This window comes from Camelus bactrianus, chromosome 10 (assembly GCF_048773025.1).
Source record: "Camelus bactrianus isolate YW-2024 breed Bactrian camel chromosome 10, ASM4877302v1, whole genome shotgun sequence".
Lineage (NCBI taxonomy): Eukaryota > Metazoa > Chordata > Mammalia > Artiodactyla > Camelidae > Camelus > Camelus bactrianus.
The window spans coordinates 68,068,861-68,093,396 of record NC_133548.1 but is presented as its reverse complement, the minus strand read 5'-3'; the positions used below and the strand labels follow the sequence as shown (position 1 = coordinate 68,093,396).

General features: G+C 42.4%; 1 protein-coding gene across 3 annotated transcripts in view; it reads right to left on the bottom strand.

Annotated features, from left to right (window-relative positions):
* ARHGAP42 (Rho GTPase activating protein 42) overlaps positions 1-23,582 on the bottom strand; it is a 251,314-nt gene extending 227,732 nt beyond the window's left edge. Inside the window, exon 1 of one of the 3 annotated variants that reach the window (XR_006721255.2) lies at positions 22,886-23,582. Coding sequence is in view for 1 of the 3 variants with exons in the window: in XM_010973325.3 (XP_010971627.2) it covers positions 22,886-23,039 (154 nt within the window). In the remaining 2 variants the exon portion in view is untranslated. Of the gene's footprint in view, positions 1-21,940; positions 21,960-22,885 lie in introns of those variants that run through there. The other 2 variants (XM_010973325.3, XM_074372929.1) reach the window with 2 other exon arrangements.
* Between the last annotated feature and the right edge of the window lie 954 nt (positions 23,583-24,536).

Here is a 24,536-nt window from a genome sequence, read left to right as displayed (position 1 = left end):
CAACGCTGCAAGCCTATCAACGTTGGCTGCAGCACCAGGCCAGCTGGAGCACGACGACTCATCCAACAGCAGGAACTGCACCGAACAAACTGGTCGCAGGAGGCGAGGCTGGGGGTGAGACGCCGGCCTGGAACAGGGCCCGGGATGCAGCAGCAGTAAATCACTGCTGATGGGCTTTCTCCGCTTCTGTTTCTTCTTCCAAGCTCCCGTCTCTCTGAATCCAAGAGATGGCTTCATTTTCCTCCTTCGTGAAATAACAGATTCAGGATGTGCAATACGTGAAAGGCAGGCAGAGCTGCTATGGCCAAGAGCGTCCCTTTGCTGCCAGTTTTTACCATCTGTTATTCTGAGCCTGCCCACACACGCACGCGTGTGCTTGCACACGGACGGACACACACACACACACACACACACACACACAGGGGAAAAAGGCAAGAAGGGGAGGGGGGCAGGGATGTGGGTGAAGCTCCCCGCAAGCAAATACCAGAATCTGGAGCAAAGGGCTATGTTTGCAGCACAGCGCTGACCCCCAGCCCGCTGCAGAGTGCAGGCAGACATACAAGCGAAGGAGAATGCTAAGTGATGTCCAGAGAAGGCCAGCTACTGGCTCCTACTGGACTTAACCACTTAAGTTCTTCTGAATCAATCTGCTTATTTTCCGGGACTTCTCCTCCTTACTGCCATGAAGACTGATGTTAAATAATTATCATGGCCAAAACTTCCAACTTAAGTCAAAGTGGGTATATTCTGTAGTCATAGTCTTACTCTGCAATAAAATCTATCTAACTTGAAACTATCATTGAATATGCAATTGTTTCCCAATAACATTCAACATGGCTGGTATTTCAGCAGAAAGAAAGGAAAATGTCCAATGGAAGATGGAGAACTAGGTTAGGAAACAAGAAATCTGAGCTCATTTAGCTGCACCCTGACGTTTCTAAAGTTTCTCCAGCACCAAGTACTCATTCTTAGTTTTTCATTTAATCTGAGGGTCTTTCCAATACTTTTCCAGTAATATCAGTTTGCTTGAAAGATGTACAGTCCTTTCAATCTATTAGGGATTCACTGTATCCAATAAGTCACATAAATTTAAAAATGTGCAGTGAATCATCACAACTTCCCCTAAATTTCTCCATCACAAACACCATTCATTAAATAATTTAAAGCTTGAATCAAGTAACATAGGATCTATCAAATGCAATGCATATCTAAAGAAATTATGTTAAATAAAATACTGAACTGTTACTTGTGCAAGAAACTAATTTACATGATAGTTGACTCATGTAGGCTTCAATTTAGTTCACATTTTTTTATAATACATAAGCATATCCTTAAGTGAGAAATTACTATTTCTGTTTTATCAAATTCTTATTCTTCAGAGACTCATTTTTACTTTCCTCTTTGAAATCCATTTTTAAATATCCTATCTACATGTAACCTTATATTTTTTTCACTCTTGCTGTGTTTGAAACTTTGTCTAATTTATTATCCTCAGCTAACCTTCAAAAATGACCTTTCGCTCTGTTTCAAACTCGTTCGCTTAGGTTCAATCCTCCTTTTGCTAACAACCCAGCTATGCTCCTCCAAAACTGAAATATTCTCACTTGAACAAGATAAAAAGACACGGTTTCTTTCAGAAGTATAAGACTTTGCACAGGAAATGTCTGTTTCCAAGAACTGGATAAGTTCTCTTTCTTGACCTTAATATCAGTTGCTTGATACAGTGGCTATGACCACCTTCAAGAGCTCTTTGCAGTGGGGTCAACCAGGACCTGCTTTGAAGAGCCACACGGGACCCATGCGATGTGCCACTTGTCAAGAACCCCACGACCTCAAAACATCTCCACGGCACCAGAGAATTTCTCTTCCCCCGCATCTGCCCACACACCTGCCCGAAGAAAACTTAAATCAAGCTTCACCACATACATCCTAGATACAACTTAATTCATGAAATAGTATCACCCCCCTTTTTTTTCTTTTACATTTCTTGAAAAATCATTGTGATTTTTTTTTTTTTTACATTTTTGACCGTGGCTCAATAAGAACTACATTTTACAACGCAACATTGTCGACTGATTCATACGTACTTATAAAACAGGAACAAGTTTCATTAAACCATATTTTCCCTTAATACATTCATTACACGGTGTTATCTTACTTATTCTGTTTTTTTTCCTATTACCAGTTCAACTCACTAAATCCATCTCAAGAACCTTCTAGGATCACAAACCACAGTCTGACAACCACTGGGACATTTGAATGTATAATATCCTATGTGAGCGAACTTGAATGCCAGGGTAATATACTCAAGGCAGCTCATGTAAAGAGTAAACACTAAATCCACATCAAGCTCAAATTATTTTTCCTTCCCCACTTGCAAGAAACAAAACCAGGACTGCTGGTCCATGGTTTCCTTTTTTTGAAGTTGTCCTCTGCATAACCCAGAATCATCCCGAGATGATAAATGTTTAGGGATATTTGCTATTCAACAGATGTCCAAGCTGCTGAAATCCCCCATGAACACTTAACTCTGTAGCCTGAATACCTCAACAGCTCATCCTGGAATTCTCCTCCTGGCCGCCCTTCGTTCAGGGGCTCTGCACCGATACCCACTGTCTTCCTCTCTTTGCTATTCAGTATCTCTTATTGCTCCATTCAACACATTCATTCTCAAAATAACCTTGAGACAGCTTAAGGGGGTGCGGGCTTTCTTATCCTTCCTGAAATTTCTCCAGTTTCTCCCAAGAAACAATTTTTTTAAACTAACGTCCTTCTTTATTATAGCTCTACCTACCAACAAAATAAAACTGCTGAGTTTCTACATTTTGGTCCGTGTTTACAAAGAAACTGGGGTCACTTCCTACTAATCATCTTCACCCTAATGAAACATGCTTTAACCCCAAAGCATATGAAACTGTAAGAGCACAGTTCTATTTCATGTAACAGACATGTGAGTAAGCCAGGAGAAAGAACTGATGCTTCAGAAATCAACAATTAGTAAATTCACTAACTAGAAAACTTCTATTGATTTATTTCTTGAGTTAAGTACTCAAGTTCATTATCTCCATTAATTACCTATAGCATTTCTTTGACCCAGGACCCACTTTTTTCATTTACTTACCTATAATTAAATACTGGTGTCTTAATTATCTAAGCTTAAAAACACGAACCACAATGAAGCTGTAACGACAACGCACACACGGGCAGATGCTGCATTGCTGGGTCATGGCACGCATTCAACACCCGACTCCGCACTGCTCGGGCACCCAGCTCAATTCAAGAGACAGGAAGTGCAGTGAATCAAAATACAGGACGGGCACAGGTCCCCAGCAAGCTTACACCCAGTGGACTCTTAGCTTAGACCACCTTCCAAAGACATTCACAGTACACATTTCCCAGTTCTCTTCTCATTTCTTACTCAGCTGCTTGAGTTAACACAAGAAATCAACCTGTCTGCCTTGCATTTCTACTTTGGTGCTTTTTCCCGCGCTGTCCTACCCGGCTGCATCCTCTCCCCACGCCTGTCCAGTCCATGCGCATCACCTGCTCCAAGCTATGCTGACAGTACTTCTCCCAGTGACATCTACCCGCCAAAAACCATCCGCTTTAGCTCTGTGCACGTATCTGTGCTCTGTTTAGGCTGCAGGTTTTTCAGGAACAGAAATCACTGCTTCCTAATTCTTACATAGTCCCTAACAACTGGCATAGTTCTATTCTCCCTGGTGAAGACTAGGTGATTCCTATTGGTACTTAGTTCTCCTTGTGTTGGGATTTTTGTTATCCCTTTCAATTATGGGGTTAACAAAGAAAAAACTTTTTAACATGGCCCGGGGTATGAAAAAGAGATGATTATCTAATAAATCGGAATGAACATATACCTAGAGCCATCAGGAAACGCACTGTTTATTCTTGTTACCGTCTCCAGATAAACATGTTCCCAAGCAGCACGTTAAGCAGAACAGGAAATGGGATGCGGAGGAGAGTCCCTCCGAAGGGCGTTTATTACTTCCCCATGTTTTAAGTCTAGTCCCAGCCCCACACATTTGAGGACTTTGAGGATGGAAAGAGGAAAGTTCGTTTCCCCTCATCCTCCAACTGGAGACAAGACTAAACAAGATTGCACGAGGGCGTAATTAACTTGGGACCCAAAGTCAAAGGTAAATAAGAATCGTGTAGGTCTGTCTCCTGGAGTTCAACCCGACCAGGAAAAAAGAATCTGGGAAGCCCCACTAGGAATCTCCCCTCTTCTCCGACTGCTGTTGAACAGCCCTTCATCGGGCCCAGGAACCATCCCCAGATGTTAGAGGACCGGCTGTCACAGCTGCTCGAGAAAATTCCTTTCACATTGGACTTCTGGAATTTCCCTTCCGGCTGGCAGTGGAAGAAAGATAAAGGCTCTCAGTAACTTTGGAAGCAGGGGTTCGAGGGAGTGGCTGCTTTAGATGGCAGGAAGTTATCCAAATATCACATATGCAATAATTTGTAAGTTTTCTGTTCATCTTTTGAAGTGTTTTTATAAACTTTAGCAGATTTAGGAAAGTGCAGTGCCCTTAAGAAAAACCTTTTCACACTGCAGCATTTAAGAACTGACTTCACAGGTCAATACATTTTGATCCTCTGTAAGCAAATCATTTCAGAGTCTCTCTAGATCATTTAAAATCTCTGCTAAAAAGATTCTGCCTATTTCCACAAAAACAGGATTTCAGAAATCTTTGCATCACTCTGCCCACTACGGTTGCTCATGATTTAAATAACAGAATGCACAGGATACTGACACAGTATTACAAAACCATACCTGTTCAGAGGGGCCAGACACAGCCCAGTGGCCAAAATTCTTGCCTGAGATTATTCTTCCTTTTTATTAAAAAAAAAAAAGAATGGGTAAGACAACTGTGGCATAATAACTTTGTTAGAAAGGATGACTAAAAAAATATAACAAAATTCAAACCACACTAAGAATACAAAACCATGGATTACCAAAGGAAAGAGAATGCATCAAATTTAAGCTTGGCATGGAAAGGCAATGAATACAGCAGACCACTTACGGTAATACTTCCAAAGGAACAAATTTTTGCAGATCTCCTAAAAAATTCCCAAAAGTATAGCCAATAAATAACTGATGTTTTATGACTCCAAATTCTTCTCAACCAAACGCTTTAAAATTTCCAAGATTTTTTTAGCAGAAAACTAAAGAGAACCCAATTATCATTTTATTATTATCCAATAGATGATCATTTGGATTTACTTTAAAATGCTATATTTCTAGCACAATGTTTGATCCACAGTAGGTGATTCATAGTGATCTGATAAATGGATGGATTTAACTATCAAGCTTTCTCCTTCCAGTCCTGACCCAACTGCCCCAGTGTCTTATTACCTCAGAGATGATAACAGGGTCACATTTTCCCACAAGGCATTTTCACAGGAATTAGACTTGCTCCTGACAGTTCATAAAACATTACAAAAGAAACCAAGCTCACCATAGGTTCTGTTGCTTAAACCTTTACCAGAACTACATTCTCAACACCTTTAAGAGCTCAATCTGTCTTCCAGGAGTACCCTCATTGTTATTAACACTACTTATATTGTAACAGAACACCAGGTGTAATTTATTTGTCCATGAAAACAGTGTGCTTACCACAACCAAACAGAAGAGTCCAGGCCTGGATGTGTGTGTCTTCCAATAGCCTCAATATGATATTTTTAAAGAAAGCCAAAGGGAAATTGCTCCAAGGGAACTGGATAAAAGAGGAGAAAGCAAAGCAAATAGCCAGAAACAGGAGGTGGGGAAGCAGGTGGGAAAAGGGTGTGAGGACTACAAATGAAGGAAAATGATTGACAAATAATCACTGACAGAGCAAATTCCTTACAGGGAATGTAACCCCTCCAGCCCCGCCAGAAAACAGTGAGCACGCCTGGAATCACAGTTGCAAAGCCCTGAGTGTGGGTGAGGGGGTAACCAGTAGGACTCACTCTCCAACACCTCCCACCAGGTCCTCACTAACTTCCTCCACCCCCTTACTGGGGGCGGGGAAGGAGGGGCAGCAGGACCCCTCTGTATCACCACCCCAGTACGTTTACATACAGCGTTTCTTCCTGGTAGTAAATTTGATCACAAGCATATTTTTGTCCTCATACAATAACAAAAGCAGTACACATTTCTGTACACTGTTTTTCTCTACCTTTGATTTATGTCACAAGTGTTGCGTTTAATTGGCTAGTGAAGCAATTACTATTAAAGTTTACTACACCGGTTAAGTCATTGGTAATTATTTTCTATTGTTAAGTAAATTTTAATTATCTATCTGTATAGGTTGGGACCACGGTTCCCCAACTGCATGCAGTATCACAACAAACTCAGGGGGGCGCTGTTCATTAAAGTTGACAGAAACACAGCTGATGTCCCTTTTGTCAAATGGGTTAGAAGTGGGTCATGGGCAAAGAAAAATGGATTACTGTGAATGACTCAGATAACCAGGATTTATGCCTGATCTGGGGTTGTGCAAACTCAGGGTTCTTACAGAAAGAATGAAAGGGCACAGAATCTGGGTGGAAAATCAGTATTACCCACTGCAGGAAAAGTACCATAATAGGGATCACTGCAGCAGTGGGTATAAACTTTTCATGGTTCTTGAAACATATTAGTCATTTACAATACTATCAGCAACATAATGAAAGTAAGAGTCTTGGTAACCATAACTAGCAAAAGGCATTTTTAAAATTTTTTAGCTAATTTAATAGATAGAAAATAGACACCTTACTCATATTCATTTGCATTTCTCTGACTCCTGGTAAAGGTTAACAGCTGTGTTTATCCTTTGGCTAATCGGCTGTCCTGTGCCCAGCGCTCACTCACCTACAGGCTTCCTAATCTTCCTCTTCCCCCACTTATCTTACAGATACAAACCATTAGGTCTCAGATGTACATTCCTCGCCAATTTACATCTACTGAGAAAAAGTTCTCGTTGTGCAATATGAACACCTACATTCAAGAGGAGGGAAGAGGTAAGGGAAGCCTGAAAGACTACGCAGAAAAAGTTACAAAACTGATGAAAAGATCAGTAAGAGAACACGGCTCCACAGAAGCCAAGGGAGAAGCAGCTTCAGGAAGCAAGGAGTGGCCAGAAGGGTCAAACACGCCACAATCCAGAAGCATCATGGCCACAGCATCCCTTGGATTTGACAAGTGGTCACCAGAGCCCTAAGCTTTAGAATATCTGTGTTAAGTTTCCACAAACTCAACATAAGCATGTATTCATTCCATAGTTGCCTGGCCATAAATGTGTACCTGGCAGAGTGCTAGACATAAAGAGATACAGACCACAGTTTAGAGGAACCCAGATAGGACTGTGCGCACACGAGTAATATTTGAGGGGGCTGGAACAGCAGTGTCAGAAAGCACCTAAAGCCAAAAGATGCCCTTAAGGGACGAGTTTCTCCTCTCAGACTAATGTAGTAAGCAACTCCTTTAAAAAGTACAGTGTTTATAATATATAAAAGATGAAGTAATTTATAATTCAAATAAACTAATAATTTTGCGCCTGAAAAGAAACATACAAGAACTACGTTGTCCACATGAAGAAAAGAAGCAATCTAAACATGTGAGTCTGAAAAAGCTTTAAAAGTAGCTATGTCTGATTTCTGGTCAAGTTCAGTGGATGCCACAGCTGGGCTCCAACAACAGAATATGTTGGGGCTCCCCAAATGCATGTCACAATGTATATATCATAGGCTTCATTTCAGAACAACAGATGAATGCAGATTTCGGGCAGGAAAAACTCTTTAAAAGATGAAAGTTCTCTTCACTCACATAGCTGATACGTGATCCAATTTCCTTTCGCTGAGCTGCAGCAAACTGCAGATGGGACCCACTCTGGTTTCACTTACATTTCCTCAAAAGGGGACCCACTCTGGTTTCGCTTACGCTTCATATGCAGACTGCTTTTAATTACTTGCACATAAGTACCACCTTCAACCTGAGGACTTTTAGCCATAAACATGCTAGTAATAAAAATGTGCAGAAGGAAAATATTTGACATTACAGTAAATATAATAACTATATATATATATATATATATATATATATACAGTGTTTATACATAAATCAAGTTTATTCATGTGGACATGGAAGGCTAAATGAAAAAAGTTTATCATCATAGAAGGGCAGTGAAAATGTTTCCCATTTTAAATATTTTTTACATTGAGATTATTTCACTTTTTCTGCTAAAAGATATAATGGGATTATAATGTCAGTCATCTTGCTGATTCTCATGTACCAGGCACTATGCTAAGTATATCTCCCGAGAGACTTCATCCTCAGGAAAAAAAGTAGGGATTCATTATTATTATTATCCCCACTGTAAAAATGAGGAAACCAGGGCTTAGGAGGGAGAGTGACTTACTGGGGCCACTCACATACAAGCACACACACACACACGCGGTACTTAACACACAGTGTATCAGTGCCCCAAGTGCGGCAGGTGAGCCCTAAGTGTTTCCTGAACAGACCTGGATGGAAGAAGGATGGACATTCGCATTCTCAGATGACATCCCTACGCTGTGTTGGCTGCTATAATGGATGTATGTACACGTTACCTGCGAAGCAGAGAAAGGCGGTCAAGGAGAGACAGGGCGCACATGGTACCTCCTGAGTCCTAACGCCAAGCAGTCACAACCCACACTCCGCACAGTGTTAGCAACATGCCCTCAGTGACCCAACCCGGAGGAGCTGGGCCTCTGTCCCTTCTGCATTTCCAAGGCCGACAACAGTACCAGACACACAGCAAGTGCTAACTAAACACGCTGAATGGGCTTGTGAGTAAATATGCCATGTGTTCTTTCTTCTCCACCCCTCTTCTGGCCCATCACACCATGCTCTTTACATGCTCATTTCTCCTCTCCACTCCTGCCATTCTTGGCACACGCGTAAAAGCTGTTATTGTCCCATAGTTCCATTATGAGATTTTTAAATATTTATCCATCTAGAAGGAAAATTGAAGGGGAATGTTTCCTCCTTAAGTATCTACCAAGTTATTCTGTTTTCTCCAACAAAATATAAAGGCCATATCTGAATTTGCTGTGGGAAGTTATTATAACTTTGCTTTAAATGTACATTTAGCTCTCAAACTGCTTTCCATCATAAGAATGTAATGTAAATGCTCATAAGCCCATTAAATTTCCATTGTATAACAGTGAGTTCCAACAGTTACCATATGACTCAGCAATTCCACACCTAGAGACGTACCTAGAGAATAAAAACGTATGTCCACACAGAAACAGGTACACGAATGTTTATAGCATTATTCATAATAGCAAAAAAAGAAAAAGGGAAATAACCGAAATGTCCATCAACTCATAAGTGAATAAACAAAACGTGGGGGGATGTTCACACAACTGAATATTTGGCAATAAAAAGGACTAAAGCACCAACACATACTACATGCAGGTGAACCCTGAAAACATGCTAAGTGAAAGGGGTCAGTCACAAAAGGCCACAGATTGTACAGTTCCATTTACACAAGTCTACAACAGGGAAATGTACAGAAACAAAATGGGAGTAACAGCAGCCAGGGGCCAGGGAAGAGAGAGAGTAAGGAGTGACGACAGTTCATGGGTGTGGGCCTTCTTTTTGGGATGAAATTATCTTAAAATTAGACAGTGGTTCCAAAATAAAATTTTTTTTTTTAATTTTAAGAAAAACCTCATACAACTCAATAACCTAAAAAAAAAAATCTGATTTAAAAATAAGCCAAGAACCTGAATAGACATTTTTCCAAAGAAGACACACAGATGGCCAAGAGGACCATGAGCAGACACTCAACACCACTCATCACTGGGGAAATGCAAATCAAAACCACAACGATGCACCTGTTATAATGGCCATCGTCAAAAAGATAAGAGATAATAATTGTTGGCAAGAATGTAGAGAAAAGGGGACCCTTGTGCACTGTTGATGGGAATGTAAATCAGTTCAGTCACTAGGGAAAACAGTATGGAGGTTCCTCAAAAAATTAGAAATAGAACTACCATATGATCCAGGAATCCCACTCCTGGATACACATCCAAAGGAAATGAAACAAGACCTCAAAGAGAGATCCGTGCTCCCATTTCCACTGCAGCATTCTTTACAGACATGACAACAACCTAGGTGTCCGTCAATGGATGCATGGACAGAGATACATACGTGCAATGGAATATTACTCACCCGTGAGAAAGGAAATCCTGCCATTTGTGACAACACGGATGAACGGTAAGGGCATTATGTTAAGTGGAGTAAGCCAAACAGAGAAAGACAAATACTGCATGGTAGCACTTTTATGTAAAATCTTAAAAAAAAAATCAAATTCATAGAAACAGAAAATAGATTGGGAGTGGCTATGGGCTACGGGGTAGGAGAAATAGGACAGGTTGGTAAAAGGGTACAAACTTTTAGCTATAAGATGAATAAGGTATGAGAAGGTAACAAAAAACACAGTGATTACAGTTGGTAGCACTGCATTATATCATTGAAATTTGCTAAGAGAGCTGAACTTAAATGTTTTCACCAAAAAGTAAAAAATTTAAAAAATAAATATGCAAGATGATAGATGGGCTAACTAGCTGGCAGGAATCCTTTGGAATTCTTTCACAATCCATGCTTGTATCAAATCACCACTACGTACACTTTAAACTTATTTGTCAATTATACCCCAATAAAGCTGAAAAAAAATTTAACAAAACTGGACAGTGGTGATAGTTGCACAACTCTGTAAACATAAGAAAAACCACAGGATTGTACACTTTTAAAAGGATGAATTTTATGGCATTGAACTGTACCTCAAGGATCCTGTTTAAAAAATGAATGGCAGGGGGAGGGTACAGCTCAGTGGCAGAGTGCATGCCACGCATGCATGAGGTCCTCGGTTTAATCCCCAGCACTGACATTATAAATAAATAAATAAACCTTTTTACCTCCCCCGCCCCCAAAAAGTTAAAAAAACAAAACAATGAATGGCATTTTTAAAAAAGGGCATTTTCATCCAATTAAAATCAACACTTTGAAATGGCATCTGGAAAATAACGCAAACAGGAAACAACACATATCATTTGTACAATTACACTTTCTTAGCAACATCTCTTGTATTTGAGGTACTAACATATTATTGTCACTGCTGAAGAGAAAATCCATTCTTTAATACAAATTTCTACTCCTTGAATAAGCCTACTCTACTAACTCTCATTCTGGCAAATCTACATATTATGCTATTGGCTTTTTCACTATGATATATATCTTATAAAGAAAATTTTGGAATTAGTTTCGATATTAAATGGTCAGTGACAACCTGTGGACTTCCGCATCTCCAAACATTAGTTTGACATGACTTCCCATAAGTGCCCATTAGTTATGTAATAGGTACTGACAAAAAATGTATCCTGCGTCTGGCTCCAGAGTCCTGAAGACTTGGTACCAACTCTTAAGGCCCTGACTTTCTACAGAGAAAAACAGGCAAACAATAAAATCAGCAAAATAAAACATGATGAACACCTTTTTTTTTTTTGACAAGATCATAAAATCTCTGATGTGGAAAGGTCCTCAAAAAGACAGCTACACCATTCCAAAGAAGCAGTGGCTTTCTCTCACTGCAAGCCACGTTCATGGTGCCAGGTGATGACAGCCGGTCCGCAGCGCCCACATCGACATTAAACACAGTGCTCTCTCAACATCTACTGTACCTCTGCCCAGATAAGGTAAAGATTTTGCTTAGAAAAGGTACATCACGCCCATTTTTGAGTAAAATATGGCAGTGGTGGTTGTTCATAACTTGGTCTCAACATTAGCTAGAAATGAGATAGACGAGAAATTAATATTTAATACCAAGTGTCATACATCGTGCTAGCTACTTTACATGTGTTATCTTATTTAATCCTGCAAATATGCATACGAAATAAGTATTATTTCCATATATAGACAAGGAAAATCACAAAAGAAGCCAAGTGACTTGCTCACAGCCATGCAGCTAATAAGTGGCAGAACTGGGGCTGAAAAGCATTGCTCTGGGGATGGAGGCAGGTGGGTACAGCTCAGGGCTAGAGCACATCCTTAGCACGCATGAGGTCCTAGATTCAACCCCCAGTAGCTCCACTAACAAACCAAAAAAGGGCGCTGCTCTGATTTTAAAGCCCAGGCTCTTTCTATTACCAGGCTGACCGCTGTTGATGTTAAATCATCAGTGAACCTACTTCACATTAAAATGTTCTCATGATGAAAGTCAACGTGATTAGCACAGCACGCGTGCAAATGACAACGCTAAGCTTAGCTGAAGAGCAACCCCTCTGTTGCTTTAAGCCAGATTTAATATTCAGGTAACTTGGATAAATTGGGATTAGCTTAAATCAACATACGTTCTGAGGGAAATGCAAAATGCAATGAACAAGAAACAGGTCAGTCTCAGCCATAACCTGAGGACTTGAATGGGGAAGAGCGTCTCGCAACTGACATCTTGGGTCTGTGTCCTCCTTTCACCCCAACTCCTTCCCTCATCAGTGGGTGTCAAAGAACATCACCAGCCTGAAAACCAAATGAATTCTAACTTCCACAAGAGCAGTCAGTGTGAGGCATGGAGGCAATAATGGGAAGGAAAAAACCATGCATCCAACAGAATTTAAACCTGACAAATCTGAAAGTCCTCACTCACTTGCTCCTACTATTCCTGTTCAGGATAATTCAGGATCTGCGTTTTCTTTCTTTATCCCCTGAGACTGGTCTTTTTCAGCCCTTGCTTCGCTTTCCAAACTGTCCCCGAAAGTCCAGACTTCCTGTTCTTCATTCCCTACTTCCCCCAGCCCCAGGGCAGAGCTTCCCTGAAGCTCACCAACCCCTCAAGAAATATATATATATATATTTTTAATAATCTGTTTTGTCCTTAGGGTACCATCTAAATATCCTCTCCTGCCAATTCTGACACCAACTCAATCACACCACCTTTCCTGGATCAACTAGTCCACAGGTTCAATTCAGCTTTCTCATTGGGCCAAGTAACTCTCCCTCTTCACTTCCCAATTCAACGTCCTTCTTCCCCATCATTGCCTGCTCACTCACCGACCCTCCAGCAACGCCCTACCAATCTCATCATTTTCTTCTCTCACCAATAACCACTAGCCAAACATAATCACATTTACAAAACATCTGTGCAGCATAAGAAACGCCTAGGAAAGCACTTTTCTAAGCCACTGTCTGCCTTCAATGCAGAAGTCAATCTGGAAAAAAGATCTCTCATCTGCAGTCCGGCCTGTTATATTTCGTGAAATTGCCCAAGTTTTTATTTCACTTCTGACAAGTGCAAGTTTTGACCACCATTTTTAACAACTTTTATAGACCGCTGACCTGAGCCCGCAGAATCAAAGCAGCAGCAGATACATCCATAGTTTCAAAAATCTACACTGCCCGTTCAGGATGATCCTTAGGTGCCAACCAGATGCTTCCTTGTTCTTTGGTTCCCAGATCACAATAGATAATTATTGATTTGTTTAAAAGAGAAAAGGCTAAATCAAAACCATGCCATATCTTGTAATCACTTCCTACCGAGAAGAGTTACCTTAGGAAACAAACCAACACAGGCTTTAGCATTTCAGGAAAGCTTCTCCACCTTGATAATCACGTTACTACGCAGTAAGATAGTACAAGAGATATTTTAACAGAAATATTTGACAGATATTTTAGCAGGTTAAAGTTATGCCTTGAAAAAGCTGAAATCATCTGGATTACTACGATCCTGCCGAAAGCAAACGAAAATAATGCCACATGTTTATATTACGCTATTACGCATCTTTTCCATTGGCCCACATGAAAACCCCACAAGGACTGAAAAGCAAATGCTAGTCCCATTTTTGATGAAAATAGGGTCTGGGGCAAACAGCTGGTACCCACAGCGGCAGTCAGCGGCAGCAGCAGGACCAGAGTGAAGTTCTAACTCCTGGCGCTGCTACCGGGAAAAGGAAATAAGAATCACCTCGGTTCCTAGTCCCCCGAAAAAAAAGTTTTTGACGAGAGACAAAAAGCGTGATATAAGCAAGATTTTTAGTAGTGAAGTAAAAAAAAAATAGTGAAAGTACACTCCTGAGAATTGGGAGCGGGCCAAGCCAAGAGAGGGTAAATGGCGCCGTTCCTTTGTTTCTCCTGTTTTTATATACTGGTTTTGTGATTGATTGATTGAGTGAGTGACTGATTGATTGACAACTCAGGTTCCCTGCGCTCTGGTTGACTGACAGCTCAAGTTCCACCTGCTCTGGTTAATTGACAGCTCAGGCCCCTTGTGTTCTGGGTTGTTCCTCTACCCTGCCTCTCCCCCTGCCCAGTGCTCATTTCTACCTAACTACCTAACAGTGCTACTCCCTACTGTCCCCTGGGTTACCCAGCCCTGCATGTCCGTATGACCATTTGAAGCTTGATGGGTGAAATATTAAGGAACAAACCTACCATCCCAATTCCCGGGCTCATTCACTCCAGATAATCAAAACCCTCCTCTGTATCATCTTGTTAGTAACACGTTCGCGTTCACAATTACCGAGTACCCACAACGCAATCAGAGCTAATTAGAATACAGAAAACTCTGGCACCTAGAAGTTTATACTGAAAAGGCTAGTAAAACCCGATAAGCAGGGACACAGTGAGTGCTCGGTGTGACCACAGAGGCACAGACCGGAGTGACACAGCTACAAGGCAAGGGACGTCTCAGACTGCTGACAACACCGAGACTAGGGACAAGGAAAGGTCCTCCCTCAGAGCCTTCAGAGAGAGCATGGCCCCGCCGACACCCGGACTTCGGATTCTGGCCTCCAGAACTCTGAGATCAAATTTCTGTCCTTCTCAGCTGAGGAAAAAAATTACTTCCTATCTACATACATGCACGCATATATACATACACACACACGGAGACACACACACTGGAGTATTAATGCAGGCAGAGAAGATCAAATTTGAGATATTGTGAGCTTACAGCTGCAGGACTAACCAAATGTGAGGATCTAGCAGGAATGAAAAAACTCCAGTTTAAAACTGGAGTTTAAAAACTGGCATGGAAGGACACGGGCAGCGTTAGAAAGACTCCGAGGCTGCTCTCTAAGGTGACCAGGTGATGAGGATAACGGAGCCGATGAGAGCACAGAGCACGGGCTGCGGAAGGAAGAGCTTCACCTGGGCACAGAGTCCGAGGTGCTGGCGGCACAGCCAGGGGGTGACAGGTAGCCAGCTGGTGAAAATCAGGCCCAGAGCCCAGGGGCGTGAGGTCAGGGCTGCGGCCTGGGGAGCAGATGCTGCCGTCACACAAGGAAAGCCAACAGCAAAAGGGCTAAGAAGGAATTCTTGCACACTACAAACATTTAAGAGATGGAGGAAATAAGGGAGAGGAACTTGGCAAACAGCACGTGCTGAGAAAAAGGTGTGGTGATGGAGCTGAGACCCTGACCAAGCTAAAACATTAGAAAGGGTCACGGAAGGAAAACCACGACTGATACGCAGTCCGTACGAGTCTGAGGAAGTCCCTCCTCCCTTGACATCGTTTTTTCACGAGTGCACAACTTCCCCAAATCTTCCCCAAACAGCGCACCCCTTAAAAATTCACATCTCTTCTCTCTTATGCTGACAATTTTTCATTGGCCCTCAAATCTGCAACTTTTTAAACAACTAGAATCTCTCATTTCTTCGACTCTCCAGTGTCATGATAGCTTTTTCATAGAAGGCACACAAAGTGTGATACAAGTTCCCAAACCACCATATTTAAACTGTTTTCACAGCTCACTTCAATCTGCTTCTCCTTGCTAACCCCTCCCACCACTACCACCATTCCTTTCGTATTTGTTTTGCTGTGTTGTTGGCCACATCTTTCATTCAGACATTTTAAGAAAACTAAATAAATGAAAAAGAAAATTCTCACCACAGCAAAGCAAAATCAATTTACACGCTTCCATTTGAAAGGGGATTAATACGCTGTATGGAACACTGATTTCTATTAGCATTATTCCCCTCCACACACAAACACATACCAATTTTCTAAATTAAATCATCACTTTTCCTGTGTACTAAAGAGAAAACTGAAGCTGGGTCTTTTGTCTGGATAACCTCCAGTATATATTTACACATAAGGGAATACTGGCATGTTTTTCATTAACTAGCAAGCAGTATGGTATTGCTTTTTAGATTTGCATGAGGAAATATTGCAGAAATTCCACTACTGAGAAGTGCATCAGGCTTCCAAATGAAAGGGGTCATTTTGGGACTACCCACTTTCCCAGAGTAAAGCCAAGGTTCAGGAGGGAGGACTATTAATACAGTAAAATTACACACATGGTGCATTTCTCCCAATTTTTTTTTCACACCACTTGACACAGAACCATCCCAGGATAATTCCTCAACCTTCACAAAATACGAGACGCTCTCCATTTTTACCTGATAACCACCCAAACCAGATAAACCAACAACATAATAAAAAGGTCATGTTTGAGTATTTTTAAAAATACCATTAGGAATGGAGACTTCTACCATAAAAATCTAAAAACTGGAAGTGAAAAATTTGTAATAATCAACATAAAATGATCTACAAAGAGTTAACTATTAGTCTTATCCTCATCTTTTCCCACCATGTTCCATGTAAAAAGTACAATTAGACAAATTATTCTCAAATGGAAGACTTGAAATCCTCAAAAAGGAGGGCTTATATTTTCCTTTTTGATGCATACACTCCTCTGTAACAAAGGAAAAAGGGTGGAAAATGGGCAGATTATCAGCTGCTGTTTGGAACTGTACTATGCATTCCCCAAGTCACTTTTTCTGAAACACATCACATCCTTTTCAGAGTATTGCATATGCGCGTGTTGTTGTAACACTTTCTTCGGCATTACAACTGGAGTCTTGATTATAAAATCAGAAAACCGCAGATGCAAACAGTGGCGTCTTCTGATTAACCAATCATTCCAGGTAGATGTAATCCTACAAAATAGTCTCTACGTTACGGGAACCATCCAGACCAAAGACAAAACATTTAAAATGACCACATTTCTTATGTATAACGGAATCGCTTTGCTGTGCACCTGAAACTAACATTGTAAATCAACTACGCTTCAATAAATAACAAAATTTTTAAAAATAAAATAAAATAAAATAACTACATTTCTATTGCCTGTCCCATTATCATCCTGCCCTAAGGACCATTAAGATTAACAAACATTATGGAAGTCCTGCACTTCTACAAAAGCCAGCCATTAAACTCAGAATCTGGCAGCTGCAAAAGATGAAGCGCAGAGTCCCTGAACGAGAGAGAGCCAGGTGCTCGGCAACTGGTTTTAATTTTCGGGATGAAAATCAGCAAGAAGCAGGTAGCCAGTCCTTGGCTGATAAGGCCATGTCCACTGGGGGTAGGCTGCAAGGATGATGAGAGGCTGGGCGGAGGTTCAGCAGGCTGGAGGGAAAAGGCAGACTGGCAGAAAGCAAACTGAACCGGGCGGGCAGCAGGCCGGGCCATGGGGATCTGGCACCTGCCAACAAGGCTGAAATGCACAGAAATTACCATCCAGACAGAGGGGTGGCTGGGGCCAGAACAGGTGGCAACCGCAGCTCTGCAAGCAACAATACTCACGAACGAGATCCAAGCCTCAAACCCCCCTTTCCTTCACCCTTTCTCATCTGTCCACAAGAAACATTTCATTGTTGCATAATGTTTACTGAATATGGCTTAACAGTGAAAACTGTACCATTTCTCTTTCTTTATAAACCGAGAGAAGAGATTTGCCACACTCTCCGTATACATTACTTGAATAAAGTTACACTTGGCACCAAAGCAATGAACGTTAAGCTCGATTATTTTTTCTTACATAATCTGAGAAATGCTCACGCGTCGTTGAGAACACAATTAACACTGTGCTCTAAGAAATGTTAATAACTGAAAGCAGGTTTGTCACAGAGGCTTTGCAGTGACGTAAAAGTTTCGTGGTTACCTGAGTTTTCTGCCCGCTCAGAGTATCTTGATCACAGCAGGCAGGGTAAGAGGTGGTTACTGCTAAGCCGCTCTCCTCCGCTAGACAGGAAACATTCTCTGTTCTCCCAGCAACCCAACTCCCTGGCTTTCTAACAGTTCAGCCCCTCAATTACTACCTGTGGAAAAAGGAAATCCAATGGAAGTAAAGATGATGTTAAAGGGCACCTGTTAAGCTTGTGTAGAGAGGCAGGTGGAAGTACTGAGCCAGCCCAATTTAATTCCACCTTGATGAGCCCCAAGGCTCCCATTTAAATGAACACAAGTAGAAATGCTCTCACTTGTACCGCCTCTGAAGCAGAACCTTCAAGCACCACCTTCCTAATCTACCAGTTCCTAAATTAATTACAGTTCATTTGAACGATACAGTTGCTTCTGCTCATTTAACTCAAATTCTAATGACTAAAAGAAGCGAATGAATGGTGGAAGTAATTACACATTCACATCTTTGACTAGGCTGCCCAGTCAGTCAGACAACCAAAACAACGTGAGTGGAGTAAGCAGCAGTGAGGTAGCTCTTGCAGGGTAAACAAGAATCTAACAAGATTCTACAATCAGTGTCAGAAAACCAAATAAATCCTAGGTGCACGCTTAAATACCGAAAGGAGCCTAAAATAAAAGCAGCTCTCACCAAAAACTGAAGGATGACCAATAGTGCCATAACTACAGGAAGTCTGTCAGATTTCTTAAGCTTGTCATTCCCCCCCCCCCCCGCTTTTATTGAACTCCTTCCCTGAACCACCAAAAACTGGTGGCAAAGTGGGCCCTGAGCACACACAAAATAGAGGCTGGCTTAAAGTGAAAACCAAATGAAACACACAGCAAATGAAAGGCAGCAGTGGCTCAGCCTTTCCAAGGTATTTCCATGTGGCCTTTGCATTAAGGGTTTTCTTTCACTATAAACAACGACTTTATCCGCGGAGCACAAGGGTACCACGGCAGCGCACTCACTTCACGCTGGGGTCTGTGGACACAGAGGGTAGACCCCTTTAAGGAACTTCCCTCTTGCTAATGTCTTAATTAACTGCGCATTCTACATCAATTTATGAGCAACCAACTTCTGCCACCCAAACAGGTGCCCAAAATTCTTACCAGGGTCAGGGATCGCGAGTGCCAGAAACAAATGCTTTAAGAACAGAGGCAATACGACCAACAAATAAAATTTGTGGCAGACAGAAGGCCATCATCAGGAAAGCAGATTTTGAAGAACTTCACTTTCAATCAGGAAAAGCAGTGGAAAAAATGAATCGACAATACACAGGTATTATCAGCAGTCTTTATATGAGAGGAAACTTCGTTTCAGCAAAAAAAAAAATCCATTAGATCACTTACATGTAGTTTTGTACTGGTTTCACAGTATTATTTATATGTAACTTGTAAACGGATTTGCTTTTAAGATTGTATGAATAAACATAAGAATTGTAGTTTCATGGGTGTATATGTTTATTTCACTGTAATAAATAAACAAAATTATAGTACAGTCCGCTGACATGTTTTTTTCCTTCAAAAGAAGCCCAGACATACGAGTTTGAGAAACATTAGGCTAAAGGTAGAGGAAGCAGCTGGTCGATTCCACCTTAAGGCAACGAGGGGAAGTAGAGTGATTAGAAAGGAAGGAAGGCCGAGAAGCTGCAGGGCAGGTGGAAGGAAAGAAGGTTAATATGCTCTCTCCACCCAGTCAATTCAATCAATTCCATTCCAGGAGTACAATTCTAATTTAGTCTCCGCCCCCTCCTTCTTTTCTTCAGGGGAGGGAGGGTCTGTCTATTTTTGCAAAGACGAAGATCTACTTAAAGATGGTTCTTTGAATTCAAAAGCATAAAAAGAATTATGTGAGAAAGCCATTTTCAAATGTTTCTTTGGATATGATCTGTAAAGGAGAAAATTAATCAGCAAAACTAGCCTGTAATTTCACCAAATTTTAAGACTGGCACCTGTTAAAGGAACAAAGTTCATTGAGTAATGTTTGATAAAAAGGGTGGAGATTTTGAGTCACACAGCATGAACTAAAACCCGATTCACCAGCATCAAACATCCTCAAACATCACTCACCAAATGTCAATATGGCACGTAACAAAGTGAACAAGTAATGCTAGTGATAAGATTTTTATAGATGTTCCTTCATTTTATAGGAAAGGTAAGGCCCAGAGACTAAGTTACTTGCCAGTTATCACACAGCACTTGACAGCACCAGAACTTAAACTCAGGTCCTCATTAACTCACTACGTTAACTCACTCAGTTAACTGTCATCCATTTTCTCAGAGTGGATGTGTATATGAAATGCAATAATACATCTTAAAAATACATGAAGTATCTTACATATATTATTTACAATTCAAATCATCTAGTCAAATTCTTCACTTATATGGATCCTGACAATTCTCTACTAAAGAAATGCACATCCTGAATCAAAGATTAAGGAGCACGTGTGACTCCTACTGGAACAGTAAAGCATGTATTATCCAAGAGAGCATGCCGAGACTCTAACCAGAAAAGTTATCAACTAGGTTGGAAATACTGTAAGATGCTTAGAAATGCATCAGCGATTGTCAGCTCAGGAAAGTCAGATTAAGAAAGCATTCATTATAAAGGAAAATGACACCAAAGTGCTAAAAATAAGACTGAAAGGGCAATGGATACACTGAAGAATGGAGAGGCCTAGTTTAGAGTTTTGGAAAGTGAAGGCTTCTTCGGGCAGAAAGGAAAACCAGTCAGAAGGGTCAGGACTGGGGAAGGGAGGGCTCCTTGATGGGTCGGGGAGGGAAGGACGCCAGCTTGAAGTCCCTGAGGAGCAGCTTCAGAGAGCAGGCATTTAGCAGCTGCTGGCTAGCCTCAGTGCATCCTCACCAAGGGACAGGGCATCCTCCCCAAGGGACAGAAGGTGGCTTGGTGGGAAAAAGCAGGGCCACGTGTGACTTCAAGGGTTCCTCTGTTCCAAAATTCTCCCATTTGGAAGCTAATGCTGGGAATTCTTTCAACAAGGGCTAAAACGTTTTCTTTCCACTGTGAGAGAAGTAATAATCAAATGTTAGTTAACACAATACACACTCTCATCAAAAACCTAAGAATCCTAGAAAGGGAGGTTGCATATTTAAGCGTACAAGGCCAGGTTTATGGGGCACAGTCTGTATGTTCAAGGAATTTACACTCTCATGGTTTCTTCACTTATAAATGCAAGAACAACTCTATAAAGATGGGAATCACTTGCTTTTTTGAAAGGCTAGATGTCAATAATCATAATAAAGTTTATAATATTACTAGTAAAATGATGTGCATTTCAGAGCTTTTATCCCAGCTATGTTAAGTGTGTTCACCTTCTGAAACACTAGGCCTGCTCTCTAGCAGAGGGAGGAGAAAATGTCATTTGCAGACCATCTGGCAGCTCCAGCAAGAGTCAGCCTGGCATTCAGCGCTCTTAGATGGGGAAACTTTTTGGAGAGGCATCATGCTAAGATGCAAAGAGGCTGTCTGGAGACCTCAAGAGGGATTTGCAAACCAGTGTTCACATTTGTGCACACAAAGGATGGAAAAAACTGCAGATAAACTAGTAATGTTTTCACAAATCAGGAAATACTATTATTATCAGTAGTGGCCTCAAATTCAGAAATGAAGTGAATGTAGACATAAAACATTTTCTTTACCCAGGTTAAGTAATAAAAGTGATAAGTAAATGTTTTAGCAATTGAGACGGTTCAAATAAAAAGGATTTGGGAGCACACCAATTTGAAGACATTTTGCTAAGCTCCATCCTTACCATAATACATGCTTCAAAGACAGACTAGATGCTAATATCTTAGTTTCAGACACATGCACATCTCCATCAAGTTGTTACTGACTCTGCACTTGACATATTCAATGATGCTTCCCCTACAGCTGTCCTGGGGAAAGCCAGGTCACCCAAAGGCCTCTCCACCTTAAGCCCTCACTCACTTACCTATCAGAGGTCAGAGTTTCCAAGACTTCATTTCAGCGGCTAAGACTTTCAGAAGCCTCTATTAAAGTGCAAATAGGTCCTGGGGTAGGTAACAAATTAAGCCTTATTTAGTGAGTCAATCTTGTAAGAGAAACTCCAGAGTTTCTTTTTACTAAGACCCTTAGGTCTTAAGTCACTGAAAGTTAAGATCTGGAGGATGCAGGAGGGAATCAGAAGGCATGTGGGAAAAGGACGTGGGAGAAGCCCTAGAGGCGGTCTTTACTCTCTGCAGTCCATCATCAGTAACGATTGGTCTTTAGTCAATGACTTTTGATGAACACCATGGTTACAATACAAACCAAAAATAAGACGCACAATCTTGTACAGAGATAAAATCCACGAGTGCCATGCTGTCTTCAATTATCTTACTAAATCGCAAAACCACAAACCTATCTACATATATAAATTTTTAAAGGCCCATTCAATGATTGATCGTGCCCAAGGAAAAGCCACTGATGTACATAAGAAATGAATCACTTTCTCTGAATACCACTAAATAAACTAGCTTCATTTTATCCTTAAGACAGACTCTTGAATCCCTCCTTAAAGTCTTCATTTTTAAAGTGTCCAAACTAGGCACAATAAAGTTACAAAAAAGACCAATAGTCCCCCACATTTTTCCAGGAGCGTAATACAAACAGATGACTTTGAACAACATTCCTCGGGATACGCTCCAGTGTCCAGTAGAGAACTTTCCCTTCTCTGTAGACTTGGAAGTAAATAAGTCAAGAACACCTACGAACAAACTTTGTTGGCCACCAGCAGGGGAGCTCTTCAGCTTTTGTCCCCAAACCCATTCAAACAAAAGAAGCTTGGCTTCCTCCAACCCACCCCTCAGACCCGCACCCCGTGGAGCCTCTCCAGATCCCCGCACCCTCTCCGCGCTTCCCCGCCAGCTCTACTTACTCCTCAGCGCCCCGATGAGCAAAGAGCCGTCCTTAATGAGCTCTTTGATGAACTTGTTGGTTCGCTCCAGCTCAATCTCATGACACTGCAGGCGCTCCCTAAAATCCGGGCTGTCCAAGTAGGAGTCGCTGAACTCCAGAGTCGGCAGCCCCATGGCACAGGCACTGCCAGCGGCCGCAGGGGGCACGTCCGGGCCGGCGGTCGAGGCGGGGACAGCCGGCGACCGCGGCCGACGCCGGGGACGCGCGATCGCGGGGAGCGAGCTGGGACGCGAGGAGACGCGCGGGGAAAACGGGTCCCGCGCGTCGCGCCGCCTGCGCCGGGCTCCGCGGCGCGCGGACGCCTCCGGGCTCAGGCTTCCTCCGCCGAGGCCAGGCGAGCGCAGACACAGGCGGTGGGCCGAGGCGCGGGTCCGCTCAGGTCGTTGTCACCCGGGCGCATCGTCGCTGCGAGCGCGGAGGCGGCGGAGGCTCCGGGCCGCGGCCGGGGCAGGAAAGTTCCCCCGCGGCGCGCAGACACTTCCGGCAGCTCCGCGCTCCTGCTCCCTTGACAGTCGTTCGCGCTGTGAGCCTGAAGCGCCCAGCCGCCCCTCCGGCCGGGCCGGGGCAACCCTCCCCCTCGGCGGACGCAGGCTCAGAGCGCTCGCAGATCGGGCCCGCGCGCGGAGACCCTCCTCCCGCCGCCGCCGCGCCCCCACCCCGCGCCGCCCCGCCCCTCCTCCCAGTTACCCTCCTGCCCCCGCCCGCCCGCACTTCGCTCCCGGGCTCCGCGCGGCTGCGGCGCCGCTGCGTTCCTGCCCGCGCCCGGGGGGCGGTTAACCCTGCCTCTCCGGGGCGCCCGGCTCCCACTGACCCGCCGGGACACTGCGGGGGTCCTCACTCCACAGAACGGTCTCAAACTCCCAGCCCGCCCCCGCCACCCACTCCCTAGAATTGTCTGGGAGAGAAACCTTGCCCTGAAGTTTGAAGCCTGTTGGAAGATGTTACTTCAGAGAGTTGAGATTTTATTTGATTTTACTTAGATTTCACTTAGGTTTAATTAGATTTTACTTGGTTAGATTTTACTTAGTTGAGAGTCTCCACTGAACGCATGTAAATTCCAGGCGGAAAGTTCTCCTGTCTCTTTCCCACCGTTCACTGCATTCATCCTGGAATGTCAGGTTTTTTCCTATTCAGAACGAAAAGCTTCATGGGCCTTGGGCTGCTCGTGGGTGCTGTAGTTCTTCCAAGTTGCTGTGAAGGTGGGAAGACTTTAGGTCATTTTTATTTCCCAAATAAGCACCTTGGACTTAGACGTTCTTCTTCTAGAAGAATACCTATTTGTATGACAATACTGTATCTTTTATCACCATCTGGATGGAATTGCCCTACAAGCCTGGAGATTTTCAGATTGTTGAAGTTGGCTGAAGTTCCAAATGAATAGTTAATTCGTACCAAGAGGCAGTTACCCCTCCTCTGGTAGGGATCACCTAATAAATTTCTGTTCTCTCGAAACCTTGACAGCAAGAGAAACTGCTGCTTTACATCTAGTCCCACCAGCATCTATAGGATTTCTGAGAAGTCGGTTATTTTTCTTAAGGATCTGCTTTTAATTTCTATGTTTTCATTGCTTTGTCCATTTGAACCATCTGTTTAAAAACTCTTCTGCAGAT